The sequence below is a fragment of the Egretta garzetta genome, unplaced genomic scaffold (assembly GCF_000687185.1).
Source record: "Egretta garzetta isolate BGI_Z169 unplaced genomic scaffold, ASM68718v1 scaffold617, whole genome shotgun sequence".
NCBI lineage: Eukaryota > Metazoa > Chordata > Aves > Pelecaniformes > Ardeidae > Egretta > Egretta garzetta.
In genome coordinates this window covers 351,280-367,440 of record NW_009260188.1, presented here as the reverse complement: position 1 = coordinate 367,440, position 16,161 = coordinate 351,280, and the positions used below count along the sequence as shown (strand labels likewise).

Sequence of the window (16,161 nt, the reverse complement as noted above, 5' to 3'; positions counted from 1 at the left end):
AGAAGCGTGGCCAGCAGGTCAAGGGAGGTGATTCTGCCCCTCTACTCTGCTCTGGTGAGACCTCATCTAGAGTACTGCGTCCAGCTCTGGAGCCCTCAGCACAAGAAGGACATGGAACTGTTGGAGCGCGTCCAGAGGAGGGCCACAAAAATGATCCGAGGGCTGGAGCACCTCTCCTATGAGGACAGGCTGAGAGAGTTGGGCTTGTTCAGCCTGGAGAAGAGAAGGCTGCGGGGAAACCTGATTGTGGCCTTTCAATACCTAAAGGGGGCCTATAGGAAAGATGGGGAAAATCTTTTTAGTAGGGCCAGCTGTGACAAGACAAGGGGTAATGGTTTCAAACTAAACCAGGGTAGGTTTAGACTAGATATAAGGAAGAAATTCTTTACAATGAGGGTGGTGAAACACTGGAACAGGTTGCCCAGAGAGGTAGTGGAGGCCCCATCCCTGGAAGCATTCAAGGCCAGGTTGGACGGGGCTCTGAGCAACCTGATGTAGTTAGCGGTGTCCCTGCTCCTGCAGGGGGGTTGGACTAGATGACCTCTAGGGGTCCCTCCCAACCCAAAACATTCTATGATTCTATGTCATTATGAACTTTCTGTACTGGTCTGTGGAGAAGCCATTTAACACTGTGCTAGTGTGTTTGAAACAATAAAGAGACACTTTGGCAGGGACAAAAAAAGATTAAAATAAATTAAAAAAGTCAGACTATCAAGAATTTAGGCAACAGCTATAGCATTTGAAGCTTTGCAAAAGGTTTTAAGAACAATGAGGAAACAGCCACATAAAATTAAGTTTTAGGCACTTATGTTCATGTTAGAAGGAATCTTTATGAGCTTCTAATGAGCTTCATCTTTCAAATGTGAAATACTTCCCACCCACATGCTGCTTTATTTGGCAAGCATGGAACAGAAGACACCAGAAATTAGCCTTTGTGGCTTTCTCTGCAACACTTCAGACAGAAACATGGACATCAGAAGAATAATCAAAGTAAAGAAGTAATCAGTTGAGTAGCTTGCATGTTTTTGAGAGGTTTGGGCTAGAGCTGACAGTTAAAACAGGTCCTTCTGACCAACATACTAAGCTGCAAGGTTAGAAAGCTGAAACTCAAAGTCGTTATAAAGATGCTCTTTGATTTGTAATGAACTTTAAAACAGTATTACAGAATCTGGTGATATTTCACTTGACAAATGTGAAATTTAATGAACATAGCAGCTGGCCTAATTGAGCAATAAATATGCAAGAAAACAAACTGCAGAGGGATGTCAGAGATTGTTAAAAACATAGGTGTAATATCATGACAGCATCTTTTATGTCACTGTTTCACTTACATACAGCCTCAGTTTACAGCATCAATTCTACCATAAGAAAATTGAACATAAAGAAAAAGCAGCTATGCTTCAGTACTCTCATGCCAATAACAGGACAGGGGAAGGCTGGGGTTTTTGGGGTGGTGTTTTGCCTCTGTAGCTCCTAAAATTGATTTCTGAACTCCTTAATTCTGAAAAGCTGAACTTCACAGCAAAATTCCCCCTCACAGGGCAATCATTAGCTTTCACTTTCCTTCTGCAGTGAAGCTCTCCATTCCTTCCACTAAACACTCAAACTATTTCTCCTGCTTGCTTTTAAGCAGCAGGTAACCCTATGGTCCCAGAAAGTTTTAAGAACAGTCACAGGCAATTCCTGAACAGATGCATTTATTTCCTGGTAAGTTTGTGGGTCCTCAACACATGCAGCCACCTTTTTTGAACTGGAATCCATATTTCAGCATTACCACATAGGGTTTTAAAACCGGTACCACACAGCACAGAGAAGTTCCACAGTCACGCATTTGGGGATTAAAACAGGGAAAAGCTAAGTAAGGATACAACAACTTGTACTTGCCTTTTGGTCTCAAGTCACAGTTCTAAAATAAACTCTATTGCCATGCTCATTCCCCTCAGCGAGGTGACTTTGGGAATGGGATTAATCAGCTTGCCTCCATCATAGCCAAAAGGTATCAGCTTTTGTCAGGTTAGCACTAGATACTAGAGACCACAAAGGAGAGTGAATGCTGCATTAAATTTTCTCTGATGCTATCCTGATGTACCTGCTCATCTTCCTATCAAGAGTTCCAGAGATCTTATTTGCAGTTGGCTCATTAAATTGATAGTGCTTGAACTGCAAAAACCTGTATGCATCTCAAAGAGCAGCTCTAACTAGCATATGCCAACTCATACGCTAAAAAGGCAGCCTAGGTAGTTAGTAATGTATTTACACCTAGCTAGTATCAGAGACCAGTGGGTACTGGAGCAACCTCACTATTAAGACAGAAGCGTACAAGGATCGAACATTTAATTACTTCCAACGGGAGGGGGTAAAGCATGAGCTTAGTAGCAGCTCTTAGGTAAGCATACAGTTCATCAGTTGCTACTCATCTTCAGAGTTTATACATGCTTGAATAATCCCTGCAAGGATCACTTAAAGTTGAACAGTAACTGAGCTAATAATCAACAAACATTTCTTACGAGGAGAAATCAAAGAATAACTGCTTGAAAACAAACAAATCCTCCACCACCAAAAAACCACCTCACAAACCATCACCACCAAACAACCCTAAGAGAGCAATCCAAACAGAGCTGGGATATATTCTTTAGTCAGCTCTGTTGTACTCTACTGGCAACTCCTATGAACAAATAAGCAAGCATTTCTACAAACTGAAATCACAAAAGTATGTGCCACTCAATTACTTATTTCTACTGTCATTAAGAAAATGGGAGATTAATAAAATTCATAGTAAAGCAGCTTCACAAGTGATGAGACAGCAGGAAAAAGCTAAGAGATCAGCATTTTTCTCTAGCCCATAGTCCACAACCTAGATGTCTGGAGAAAGAATCCTATAGAAAAAGCAAAGGATTCTAATGCAGCAGTAACTGGCAGATCATTTTGTAAGAGGAGTCAGCTGATACAAGCTGAATTTCTTTCTGAACTGACACTCACCCCCATTTTCTCTCATATTCAAATATATATTTGGTTTACTTTTTTCTAGTTTTTTTTGAGTTGACAAGGAAAATGCTACAATGATTGTAATAATTGCAGGAAATCATACTCTCAAAGAGCATACAGAATAGCACCTTCACCTAGAAACAAGTAAAAATGTAAAAATAATGCAAATATGCATATTTTATGGAAGAAGTGTACTAAAGCAAAAGTATCTACGGAATCAGAAATCCACGTGACAAAAAAAATTCTCGCTGGAACTAGATATCTTTAAGGTCCCTTCCAACCCAAACCATTCTATGATTCTATGATTTTCCATATACCATACTTCATCTACTGTTTTCTGACAGAAGGCATTTTGAAACAGAAACTCATTATGTGGATGTATATGATGATTCCCTCAAGGGATGTGCATGCGTGTGCACATGGGGGGTGGGGCGCAGGAAATCAGCTAACAAGTGTTTCATTGATGCAAGCGCAGTGCTGAAATAGTTCTGAAGCCAGATCTTTACCTTGTTCCTGTTTTTAGGTACAGAAATTGGCAGCAAGCTCAATTTTAGTAGCTTCAAATAAACTTCAGTTATGTTTCAAGAAATATGAACTGAATTGCTAAATCATTTCTAAGACAATAGGAAGCAAAAGTAAGTGTGACTTTTGTATATTCACACTAAGGATAGGTATCAGCATTAAAGCATGTTGAAGTTGTGGCAATTATCAGAAGCAAACAGGTTTAAGAGTTTAATAACTTTACAGCACTAATGCAGCTCTCACCTGTATCAGTTAACATTCTCAGTATGCAGAAGACAGTAGTAAGAGCAAACTTACCTACAGTAGCTCTGATTAAGGGGGAGGAATCACCAATGTTGTTCAGACATTCGCTTTTAATGAAGTCAGTTACCCCATTGGGAAAGTTGTGAAAATGTGCTTTTACATTATTCTTCAAGATGAGACCACTCAAGGAACGTGTTGGTTCATCTGCAACAGAAAATAATTACAGTCAACCTTCAATCAGCTCACAGGAAAAAGGCAGATTTCCAGAACAATGAAACAAGAGCAAAGCTTATTGAGAGCGCCATTAATCTTCACTTCCTTCTCTCTCCTTCCAACTACACCCATCAATTCACATAGCAAAACTTTTCAGTTTCAGACTTCACTATTTCTATTTGTTAAAAATTAGGGTATCAGTATTATAAATTCTACATATTAAGAGAAAGTTTTGTATAGAGATGTAAATAAGGAATAGATCTGAAGTCATAGGATAAAGGAGACTCACAAATGAAATTGGTCAGCCAAAGACATTCAGACATCCTGATTGTACTGACTGGCTTGGTCCAACACTGATAGTATAAGTAATTGATGGCAAACCTGCTTTCACCATAGTAAGATGTAGAAATGAGGTAGGGACTAGGCAGTAAATCCTCCACCTCCTAATCTCACAGAAATAGTGTTCCGTTTTTCTACAAAATAAAGTATTGCAATCCCTTCAGATACCAGTTGTTCTACTGATCTACTAAGTTAATAATTAAGAGGGAGAAGGGAAAAAAAAAATCCTTAGACAAGCTAACAGGTGTTATATAGTGTGAACCATAAGAAAAAAGTGACCAGGATTGACATGAACAGAGTAAGAATTAAAGTTTAGGTAATGGCTTGAGTTCTCTTCACTGAGCTCTTTTTTGCCTGCAAATTTCTCCAAATTACTGGGACGAGAGGAGGAATAGAAAAAGAACAGCCTAGATTTTTCATTTGTATTGGAGCAGACCCATGTTTGGTTCTTCAACCAAAAGCATGAGTAAGTTGGTATTACTTCCAAAATATGCTGAAAGTGAGATCTGGATGTTCCACATAGAAAGGATTAGTTTAAGCAAATTTAAATTTACAGTTTACAGCAACCCTAATCAGCACAGAAAGCTAATTTTAATTAGGATTTTAGCTACTTGTTTGAATTTTTTATATGAAGCCCTGAATTGGGGAAGAAATAAGGGCGTTCAAAATTCCTTTGCATCAAGAATTAGTTTACACACGGATCTATTTCAGGCCTTCAAAACTATTAACATCCCAACTGAAATAAGGATAAGAAAAATAAGAGATGTAACTTTCAGATATAAAATATATTCAAACTGAAGTCACTGCATCACAACACCAAGACACTCAGTACACCCACAATGTCTGACATCCCCCTGATAGACATTAAAGACAGTTTCTATTGTGATCTGTGCTAGTTAGAACAGAAACAGCACTTTTCAGAAGAGGGGGTTTTGTTTGCCTGATTAGAAATTAGAATTCATTTTATCAACTGATCTTCAATATTGGAGTTTCCAAACTAGACTGCCACCATATACTTTTTAATCTTGTTTTTATGTTCATATTTCAGTTCTCCTAAAGAAACATTATTCTTCATGCTCCATAACTATGAGTGTATTCATTTACAAGCATATCCTTTACACAGAATTCAGTAACTTTATAAACCAAGAAGCCACCCTATGCATACATATTTGAAACAATACCAATAACTACCTACACTACAGGTTTTAAATACCCACCAACTTCTAAATTATATAGAAATAGAAGTCCTTTCACTTGCATAGCACTTCATTTCAAGGAGCAATAACTCTTCTAGGAGAATGGAGAAGGAGGGAAGAAAAGGTTTATTATTTTAAATAAAAATATTAAAGACTGGATGAGCGGACAAACTTTTTGCAACCACAGAACTTCGTTGTGAGATGCGAGAAGTATTGCTACCATTATTACATGTTAAGTCAAAGCAAGTAATTTGTAATTTTGTTTAAAGTTTTGAAGATATCATTAATACAAAGCAGGTGGAGAATGACCTAAAGAAAGTTTTCACATGAACTCTTGATCAGTCTCAGGTTTGCCTGAAGTAACAGTAAAATCTTCGCATCAACTCTTACACCAACATAGCATGTCTAACTCTGATAGCTTTATGTAACTGTAATCCATTGATAGGTACACATGTCTTCAAGAAATCCAGTCCTCCATAAATTAAGGTTTAAAGTTGTACCTGGTGAAGGAAAGAAGCCAAAGGAGTCTTCCTTTAATTTCCACATTGTCTAAACCCTTTGCAAGCCACAATAAGCCATTATCGTCAGCAGCCAGTTAGACACAGAATACAATAGTGACTCATTCTGTATCAACCAGCAGTATGTTCTTGGGGTGCACTAAGTCAGAGTACCAACCAAAGGCTGATTAGAATACGGTATGTTAGCCATTATTAATATAAACTCTAGCATGAAAATACTAAACAGTGCATTATGTAAAAGCATGAATCCTTTAGAATGCCTGTCTACAGTTACAAAAGGGAGAAAGCAATAGCTTCAATTTAACCAAGCAGAGATACTGATACTATTAAGTTCCGTGTGTTAGAAACGGGCAGATTAGCCAGCTGGTTTAGATGAAAATCAAGGTCATGTTAAGGTGAAACTTCAGCACCTTTTTTTTTTTCCCCCATAAACTATCCTATGGTATGCAGCAGCATGAAACACCTTAAATTCATTCCTTTAGCCAAGATAACAGAACTACTATTCTTCATAATATGTGTTTATCCCACAGTCCTGCAACAAAGATTCTAAAGGATTCACAGTGAAAGTTGCATCTCTGACACATGAAAGAGAATTCATGAAGTGAGAAAAAGGAGATTAAAAACAAAAAGCAAATCGAATTATCACCATACTGAGAGGTGACAAGCAGAAAACACAAAGATGGACTTAGAGCTAAACAAACACCAACGACTTGAGCTAGAGAAGCAGCATAGCATCTGATACTCAGGCATTTAAAAAAACCAAACCAAAACAACCATACTATAGTCAAAATTTTAATTTGAGAAAAAAAAGTCTGGTATGACTGCACAAGAATATTTATGGAATCCAGGATGTTCAACAATTTAACAGCTACACTGCCAGAAGACAGTAATGTAGGTCTGGATGGAGTTCTTGCTGTAACACCAAGATTACAGGCAGATGGCCCAAAAGCTGAGTAAGACACTCTTTAGCCTTCATAGATTCTGTGATAAGTTCTGTCAGCCATATGCTTCAGCATCCAAAAAGATCACAGTCTTGCCTCCTTCTATCTCAGTCAACCTGGAAGTTGACAAGAACTTATAGTACAAGGGAAGTGAAGCAGACCTCTGGCATTTGATATCACCTTTGGTGCCAAATCAGTTCACCAGTGGAAGATTCCCCTCTTGCATCCCTTCACTTTATAATAAAACCATATCACATAATTATAATTTAGTTCTCTGTAAATTCTCGGTTCTGTTGCAAGACTCTAATACTAGTTCCAGATTTTAATGGTTTACAGACAGAGTAAATGGACACATACCTGCGTTACACAGATATGAATTATTTAGGACTACTGCAGTGCTTTTAAGAGCTAGGGTGTGTCCTCAAACAGCCATATTTCCTCTAACAAGGGTTGGTATTACATAAGGTGCATCTGTGAAAACAATGAAGTTTTTATAGCTCACCTTGAAAGTCCAGGTGAGCATTTGTTTCACCATGCCTTTTCATCCTCTTTCTTAGAATATAACTTCCTAGATTGATAAAACAACTGAGCATCTGGGATGACGGTAGTGTTTATCCATTCACAGCCTGTGATATAATCATTATGAGCATGGCTGTATTTTGCCCTATTACTCCTGTGATACTGGCAACTTTACACGTTAGGGTGAGACTTTTCCTAAAGCAAAACTGCTCTGTCTGCTGATTTCAGATTCAAAGCTGTCAAGCCTTTTTGAGAAATAAGCTGTCAATCTGTGTGCTTTAGCTAGTGATACAGACAATATATACAAATACAAAATGTGATAAAAATCATGACTGGTGTCACTGTTGCATGTGAACATTTCTGATCCATTAATGAGAGACTGGTTGTCTCTTAAAAGAGCTAAAATCAAAGAGAAAAGCATCCCACCAGAGCAGTCATATGGGAAGCAGAAGATGATAAATTTCTTCTATCATAGTGTATAAGAATACAGTACAGAGACACCTTCACAAGCCTCCCAGCAGAAAAAGATCCTAGTGGGGTTTTTTTTGATGCTGCACTTTTAAGTAAACCTAAGTATAACACTTTTGGCTTAAATTGGTATGGTTTAATATCATGTCAGAAGCAGGACTGAGGATGTTTCATTTAATGTATCTGAACATATAAATGACCTTGAAACGCAGTGGCCAGTCTCAATTTAATCAGTGCTCAATTGACTCATACAAGTCATGGAAAATAATCTGACACAACTGCCTAAGTTTAGGAACGTCTGTAAGACAACAAAACAAAGCTGGAAATGTTCTGCTGATGCTGAGTGTTGCACATTTACTGAATAATAAGCAAGTAGCAACAGCTATGCTTCTGAAGACAGTTTTGTAAATAAAACTGAGCTGTGGACAATATGAGAAGGGTGTTGAACTACTGACCTACAATTAGCTTCCTGGTTAGTTATGGAAGCTTCTGCGTTCTAACTAATAATGACCACAGGTCAATCAGAATGCCAGAATTTGTACATCTTTGATGGCTTGCAAAAACACGAGAAGTTTAAAGAACTAATCCTCTGGTTTCACTCCTACTTTTAGCATCTCTACTGTATCCCCACAAACCAATTGTCTCAACACTTTACCTTTCTAATGACATTTTATGTATCACCCCCTGATCCTGCAGTTAAATCAGTGCAAGAATTCTACCAAAAGCAGAAGAATCCTTAGTAAGAAATGGAGATGCAGTATGACAAGAGTATGATTCACTGCAAGATCCCGAACTATGTAAGGAACGCAGGACACTGTTGCAGATTGAGAATATCCAGAAAGTAACATCATCTCTCGTTGGTATTTATATGTTGAGGGAAGGGGCGTATAGCAAGTACCTTTGCACTAAGTTGAGTGTATAGGGAAAGGAAATTATGAGGAAATGGAAGTTGCTTAAACAGCATTTAGCAGCAAATGAATTAGGATTTAGAGTCATTAATCTATCTGAAGAAATTACTTGGTCAGATGAGTAGAGGTTTTGTCACCCTCTGAATATACCAAAGGTGAAGGTTATATATATCAAAACATGTGACAACCTGTAATATGAATAGCTGCTGGAACACAAGGATTAACTGGATGAGTAAAATCAGGTTGTGTTATCAAATTGAGTAATTCAGAATACTGTTCAAACTGCTAAGTGAGTACTGGGAAGCACAAAATACAGGGTGCTCACCAACACTGGTGTTGTATAGGGTGCTGTGCACTGGAAGCTTTGACTACTCCTTCTGTCTCTGTCCTATGGGTATAGCTTAACAGAAAGTTGTGTGGTGGCATACATGTGTAAGTCTTGTTATAAAGCTGGACTACTTTGTTGCTCTGATACCCTTCCTTGCCAGTAAGGCTTTTTCCCCTATAATGCACAACTAATTCAAGACAAAACCTCCTCATTTTTATTTCTTAAGTCTGTAATCAGTTACTTTCCTATTTTTTTAATTTGTTCTGGCTGACTTTTCCGGATACTATAAACAGATTTTCAATGAGCATATTAGGTTGCACTCTAGTGAATGGCAGAATAGAGTTTTGGCACTAGTGGAAGTGTTCTTCCCAAGCAGCTGTGCGTCTAGCTACAATAATAAAATAAGAGAGCATGGACCTGTTTTTAATTCAATACATCTTTATACAATTTCATGTTTTACTATTATTACTTTAGAAACTTAGTTTTTTTCTAGTATTTGGCTACACAAGAGTTCTTACCAGGAACAAAGTGACTGATCCTCTGCTACTTAAGAGTACTAGCAAAAATAAGACTGTATCTAAGAAGCTTTGATGTGTGACCATGCTGCTCTTCCTCTTCCTAGTCATTTGAAATCCATCTTCACTTTTTTTAGTTTCTACCTATGGCTTCATCAGCCTCCTTTCTTTGAGGAGGGAGAAGAATGAGGGGAAACTGTGAGTGCTTGACATTCTGGAATGCTTAAAGCTCCTGAGACTTAAACCTTGCTAGTCAGAATTGCCTCTAATCGTAGTGTATCTTCTGAGTCAGAGAAGAACATCCTATGTAAAAGCTTTTTCCTTGGAGATACCAAAATAGAATTCTGTACCATTGAATCTGTACTTGCTTGAACAGCCAGTGTCTGCCACTTCAGCTGAAGCAGACAACCTCACTAGGAAGGAATGGTGTTGCCCAGTCCAGTGCTGCAGGGCTAAGCTGTTCTAAGCTGCCTGTACTGAGCTGAATGCAGATGGCAACCATTATTGGTACTGATGACTGTCATGGCACTGTTGCTCCTGAATACCTTTTGAAAGCAGAAGGCACAGCTGAGTAAAATCTTCTTGTGGTTTTGAAGAGTGAGAATTATGTCATTATAGATGGAGAAGAAAGGAGTTTAAAATGCTTTGCAAAAGCAATAGTAAGGCTTAGCCAGTTATTGATACTAGCATCAGACTGTGAGATCAAGATATGCTTTTATATGGCTTTTTAAATTGCTTTCAGTAAAGATACTCAATTCCGAAGCTGGCCAAAAATACTGTGGGTACTATTATTGGTGGTATTGAAAAATATTTGGATTTTTTCCTGCATTCCACTCTCTTTTGGCATTAAAGGAAAGGTGTTTTTACTTGCATGTGAGGAGTGGTAATGAGCATTCCTTTATAAGTCTAGATTTGGCTTCATGGAAGTGATCAGCTAACCAACTGAACCTGCCCCACACTGCAAGGTAACAAACACACACTGAAATTGTTATATCATCCTAATGCCTCGCAGCAAGTCTGCTTTCTGAAAATCTAGAAAGAGGTGGTGATGTTGCTTCCTGGGAGTCATCACAGCCCAAATCAGACACCAACATATAGCCTCCCGAGGAGGCAGCACCTCAGAACTGCACTGAATCAAGTACTGCTTGGTGGACAGAAGCACATTTAGAAATCACACCAGCAACGCTTTCCCCTTCTATAGGAAACCACCACACAGGGATGCTTGATACTGGCATTTTAAGTACACTTAGATTTGATATGAGAAACAACCAAACATCACCAAGCAGGAAAGTTTGACTTAAAAAAAGCATACAAAGAAATACCCCTTGCAGCAGATAACATTCAGCTCATAAGACACACTAAGGAAAAGCTTCAAATAGCTGGCTAAACACCTCCAACTTACTCCCCCAAAAAGTCACATTTACTGTAATGCCAAACCAGACCTTACCCAAGAACACCTGAACTTCAGAAAAAGGCACAGCAAACAAACCTGGAAGTTTGATGACCTTAAGAATCAAGGGAAAGCCCAAAAACTTCTGTCCTTTCTCTCCACAAGCTACTTGAGAGAAAATATGTTCCAAGACTTACCCCCAAAATGCTTACAGTGAACAGCACTTTTGAAGAACCTAAACTGATGCACTTCAAGTACGTAAAGGCACTAGGCTAGTCAACAGGCCAAAACTCTCCAAAGCTGCCTGGGAGGACTCCCAGCGAAGGTACAGAGCATGAACCTGCCTCCAACATGCCCAAGACTCCTCAGGTGGCTTCCCTGCAGAAGCCTGGAAACAGGAATCTCCAGGACTGTGTTGCCCTCCTCTGGAGACAGCTGAATTCCCAGGTAGCAGCCCCAGACCCTTCTAAGGTATCTGCTTGAAGAGCATTGTGTATATTGGGGGAAGGTCCATGCCCTGTAAGTCCCTGGGAATTCTCCTAGGCATCTTCTGGAGTGTGTTAGCCTCTGGAGATACGCAAATTCCCAGGTAGCAGCCTAGACTCCTCCAAGGTAGCTCTTAGGAGTTCTGTCAATGTTACAGGCAGTTCCATTCATGTTAGCTCATCAGGACCCCTTGCAGGCATCTCCAGGAGCATTTTTGTTTCTTCTGGACACAAGTGAATTTCCAAGTAGCAGCCCCAGAGTATTGTAAAGTAACTACTCAATAGCCATTGTGTATGTTGGGGGAAGATTCATCCCTGGTAGCTCTTTGGCAATTTTCTCTATGATCAAGAAACTTGTTACTTTATTTGTTCTTTTTCGATGCTTCCTTTGTATGGGCTTCACAGATAGGGAGAGAGATAATAATAGAGATCCCATACTCTGATTCTGGCTGTTCAGAATGAGGAGGTCCAGGAAAGTATTCCCAAAACATTGAATCACACATCCACTGCATAACTTCAAAATTTCTTTAAAGACTTTAAATAAATAAGTAAGTAAATAAATACATGTCACTCCTCACATGTGGTATGTATGCCATACAACTACTTAGGAGAAGCCTTTTCCTTAAACCTGCACTATAACACCCCTAGAGAGGAATGGAAAGGAAGAATTAGCCAGCATACAGGGAAAAAACATGGGATTTTTAGTGATCTGAAAAAATTCATTATCTCGTAACTTGGTTTCCATTAAGATATTTATGCACCTCAACTATTTTATGCATTGATTACTAGAACTCAGTCAGGCTTAATTTCTTTTTTGTAATTCTTCATGTATTTGAACTCAAAGAGAAAAAATGTTTTGCTGTTTTTAAAGTAGGACACTACATATGCAGCCTTTTAAACTGTAAGGGTACATTAATCTGACTTGAATTCTGAATTGTAATGCAATCAGATTCACTCCTTGGCAGTTATTTTAGTACATTTAATAATGACATCATGTGGGATGATGGGGGGGGGAGGGGAGCGGTAGTGGGGGCATTTCTTTTAATTAAACAGTTAAAGCTGCTGAAACACTTTTCTGGATTAATCCTGCTCAAAGATACCTTCCTGAAACTGGTAACTGACAAATTAATACCTGATCTCATACAGTGGTCTTCCTCTTGCTCAGCTTCAAAGACTTTCAACACCAACATGCCAAGAAAGTTCATAATGGAATGGATCAAGTTTAAATTCCAACACTCATCAGAAAACATTCACATCAAACCGACCAAGAACACTTTGGATCCCAGTAATAGTTTATAAACAACCATTTCAAATTCTGTTTTCAGAGCTAGATGAATTATTAGTGTCATGTTTACCAGAAAACAAATTACCATCTCTGTGGACTTCTATTGAAACAAACACTGGGGGGGTGGAGAGTGGGATGGGCACAGAACGTTCCTCCATGGTAGTGTTTCATGTCAAAGTAAGGTCCTCTGAATGACTAAGCCATCACATGAACAAGATCATGAGTTGCAGGGACACTTCTCTATCTTCAACTGGTTTATAAAAATCCAAAGCATTCTGGAAATAAACTTGAAAGACCATCCTTAAAGCATATGACAAAGGCAATACTAAACCGGTGTTCTCAATCCCAGCTCATTGACCTTCAGATTAAAGTTCACCTCAAGGATTCTGATCCTTGACTGCAACAGCCTTAACACCAGACCATGATCAATCCACTGAGACACCACTTTGTTGAGACCAGAGTTCCCACGTTAGGATGGCATGAAGAGTCAATCACTAAAACACAATCCAAGGTCAGAATCACAAAGGCTTGGTATAGCTGCAACAGGATAGATAACTATGGCTATATGGGCCAGCAGAAAGCTACCAGGTCTATCATACATTTCTCTCAATATTTTCCCACTAGTCTAGGTCCTCGCAAGAGCCCAACAGACAGGGGAGAGGGAGACAAATAAAAAACTTCACAGAAACTGTGCCCAAGCGAATCACATCCTCTGTCTCTTGCCTAAGAAGGATAAAAAGTAGATCTGAGAAAGGACTTGCGTGTTTTGGGATAAGGATGGACAGTTTGCATCTTAACTAGAATAGATATTGTATCAGTAATTCCATTCTTTTTCACCACATAAAGAGGCATTAGGTATGTCAAATCTTAGCTAAGATATATACGTGCAGAAACATTGTAATCTATTCAGACTATTCCTACTAAGTCTCAATTTAGTTTCTCCTTAAACAGCAGATGTTACCAGAAGGCATCACAGTAGTCTTTGCTGATGCAAGTAGGCCATGTCATCTCACAGTATGCTGACACAACCTTGCATCAACAAAATATTGTGGCAGGATTATGACAAAGTCATCACACCCAATGCTCCCTAACTGACAAATTGAAGTTATGAAGATTAGAGAGTATTCCTGGTGAATGACAATAGGCATCATCTTTTAATAATTTAACACAAGCCAGATCCACCCCTCATTCACAAAATTCAGGATGCTGAGGTAAAGCATGGTATAATTCCTGGTTAAAAATAGTAATAAGAAAACATGAGGAAATTGACAAAGTTGTCCTGCAAAGGACAAGACAGATGAATTAAGAAGGATAGTATTTTTGTTAGTCTACTTTAGATAGGAAAAAAACCCTGACCATATAAACATTAATTTACGGAAAGTATAAACAACAAGCAAGGGTTTGGTTTAGTACAGACAACTTTGCAAATTTCATCACTATGGTCAACAAGGTCCAAAACAAACGCAGAACTTCCGCTTACAGTATGAATTGTCCATGTTTTGATACCTAGAGGTCCTTTCTCTGACCTGCCTCATGGTTCAGATGTCTTGGACAACTGCCTCAACGTACCTAACTAGAGGCTAGAACTGGCCTCAGAAAGACAGCAAGGAGGCTGAAAGTAGGACAATATTTTCTCATATTTTCCTTCAAGGGAACAGATTTGGATTACAGAAGCAAAACTGGGAACAAGGAAAGGAGGATTTAGATGTATGACTTGGAACAAAGAAGGGAAGCTGCAGGTAAGCAAAGAAAGCAACAACAGAGGCAAAGCTGATACTCCCCTGAAGCACTGGATGGTTTCCATCAATCTCATAAAATACAGAAAGTGATCTGAAAAGCAGCAACATGTACACACTCCAGAAAACAACTCATTAACAGAATACAGAAGCCTATATGATTCTGAGCTCAGCTCAGAGGACACCAGAAAAAAAAAACAACTAAAAAACGAACAAACCCCCAAACCGATGCTAAGGCAGGGTAGTGCCACTGCCAGGCTTTGTAACTGCCAAACCAAGAAGGAACAGCTACACTAACAGAACATCTGAGTAATATTTTCATTTAGAGATAAACTAGGAAAACCAAGCTTCTTTCAGATATTTTTCAGTTAATCTGGACTCCATCTCACCCAACTAAGAAAGATCTCTGAGCACCATGCTCTCTGGGAAGTACATTTTAGAGACCTATACCTCAATCTTCAAAAACTTGGGATCATATTTTATTCCATCATCTAGCCTACTGTCTGACGTCCAGGACTGAATACTGTTTCCTCGACATCTTTTATATTCTGCTTTGTAACACTGGGGTTTGTCCAGATTCACAAATCTATTTTTAGAAATACACACCAGTTAAAAGAAAAAAAGAAAGGAAGTGCTAAAGCTAGAGCATGCATATGACATAGCTGCAAGCTAGGCTATATATTTTCTCTGATGAAACAGTATCAGGGCAACACCAGGAAGACCCAAAACAAACTTTCATAGCTTAAGAGGGCCCACAAAATTTAAAAACAAAATCCAGAAAACCACCACATACATCTAGGAGTACCACAATAGACCTAAAACCAGCAAGCCACAAGCATTCAGACACAGAAGCCTGATGAAGCTAACACTGGAGGGAAAAAGAAATTACACTTTTTGCAACTGAAAAGTAATACCTCTGGTACTAAATTAAAGCAAGGTCCCTACACATAAGGTTTACCTAAGTATCTTGGAGAACGGCCCCAGTGAAATAGCCTGCTTTACAAGCAAAGTTATTTGCAAACAGAAGTTGCCTGCAACATTATTTATCTGCAGAGGCATAAGACTCAGGCCAAAGATAACTCGGTACAACCTCCACTGCAGTAAAATGAGGGTATTTAAGACACATTTCAATCATTACAGAATTCCCACATTCAGGAGCTGTAACCTAAACATATCCTTAAGCACAGTTTTCTCAGCAGTGGTTTCAACAGTGGCAAAAACTGAATCAAAAGTTGGTCCCATCTGCTATCAAACCAACATCTTTTTCTCATGCACTATCAAAGCACCTGAATTTTTATTGAATAAGCTGTCAGTAATGTTGGAAGCTTACTTTCATGGCTGCTTCTGCTGGGACAGTGTGTCCATAACAGAAGCATGAACTTCCAAGACTATGAATATCTATGCTTTGGTCTGTGGTGTAAAACACACTAGGTTCTTTCCCCTAGCCAACAAAGTTGGCAAGGCTGTAGGACAGACCACCAACAGAACCCTCTTCAAGAGGGGAAAGGAAAGAATACTTTCCCAGTTGTACTGAAGATGGTTATTTACCTGATGAATCCAACTCACTTTC

At 38.9% G+C, this 16,161-nt stretch overlaps 1 protein-coding gene across 1 annotated transcript in view; it reads right to left on the bottom strand.

Moving 5' to 3' along the window:
- Positions 1-16,161, bottom strand: part of TNPO1 (transportin 1) — a 61,315-nt gene that overhangs the window by 38,359 nt on the left and 6,795 nt on the right. Inside the window, exon 3 of the mRNA XM_035897520.1 lies at positions 3,805-3,954. Within this exon, the coding sequence (XP_035753413.1) occupies positions 3,805-3,954 (150 nt within the window). The remainder of the gene's footprint in view (positions 1-3,804; positions 3,955-16,161) is intronic.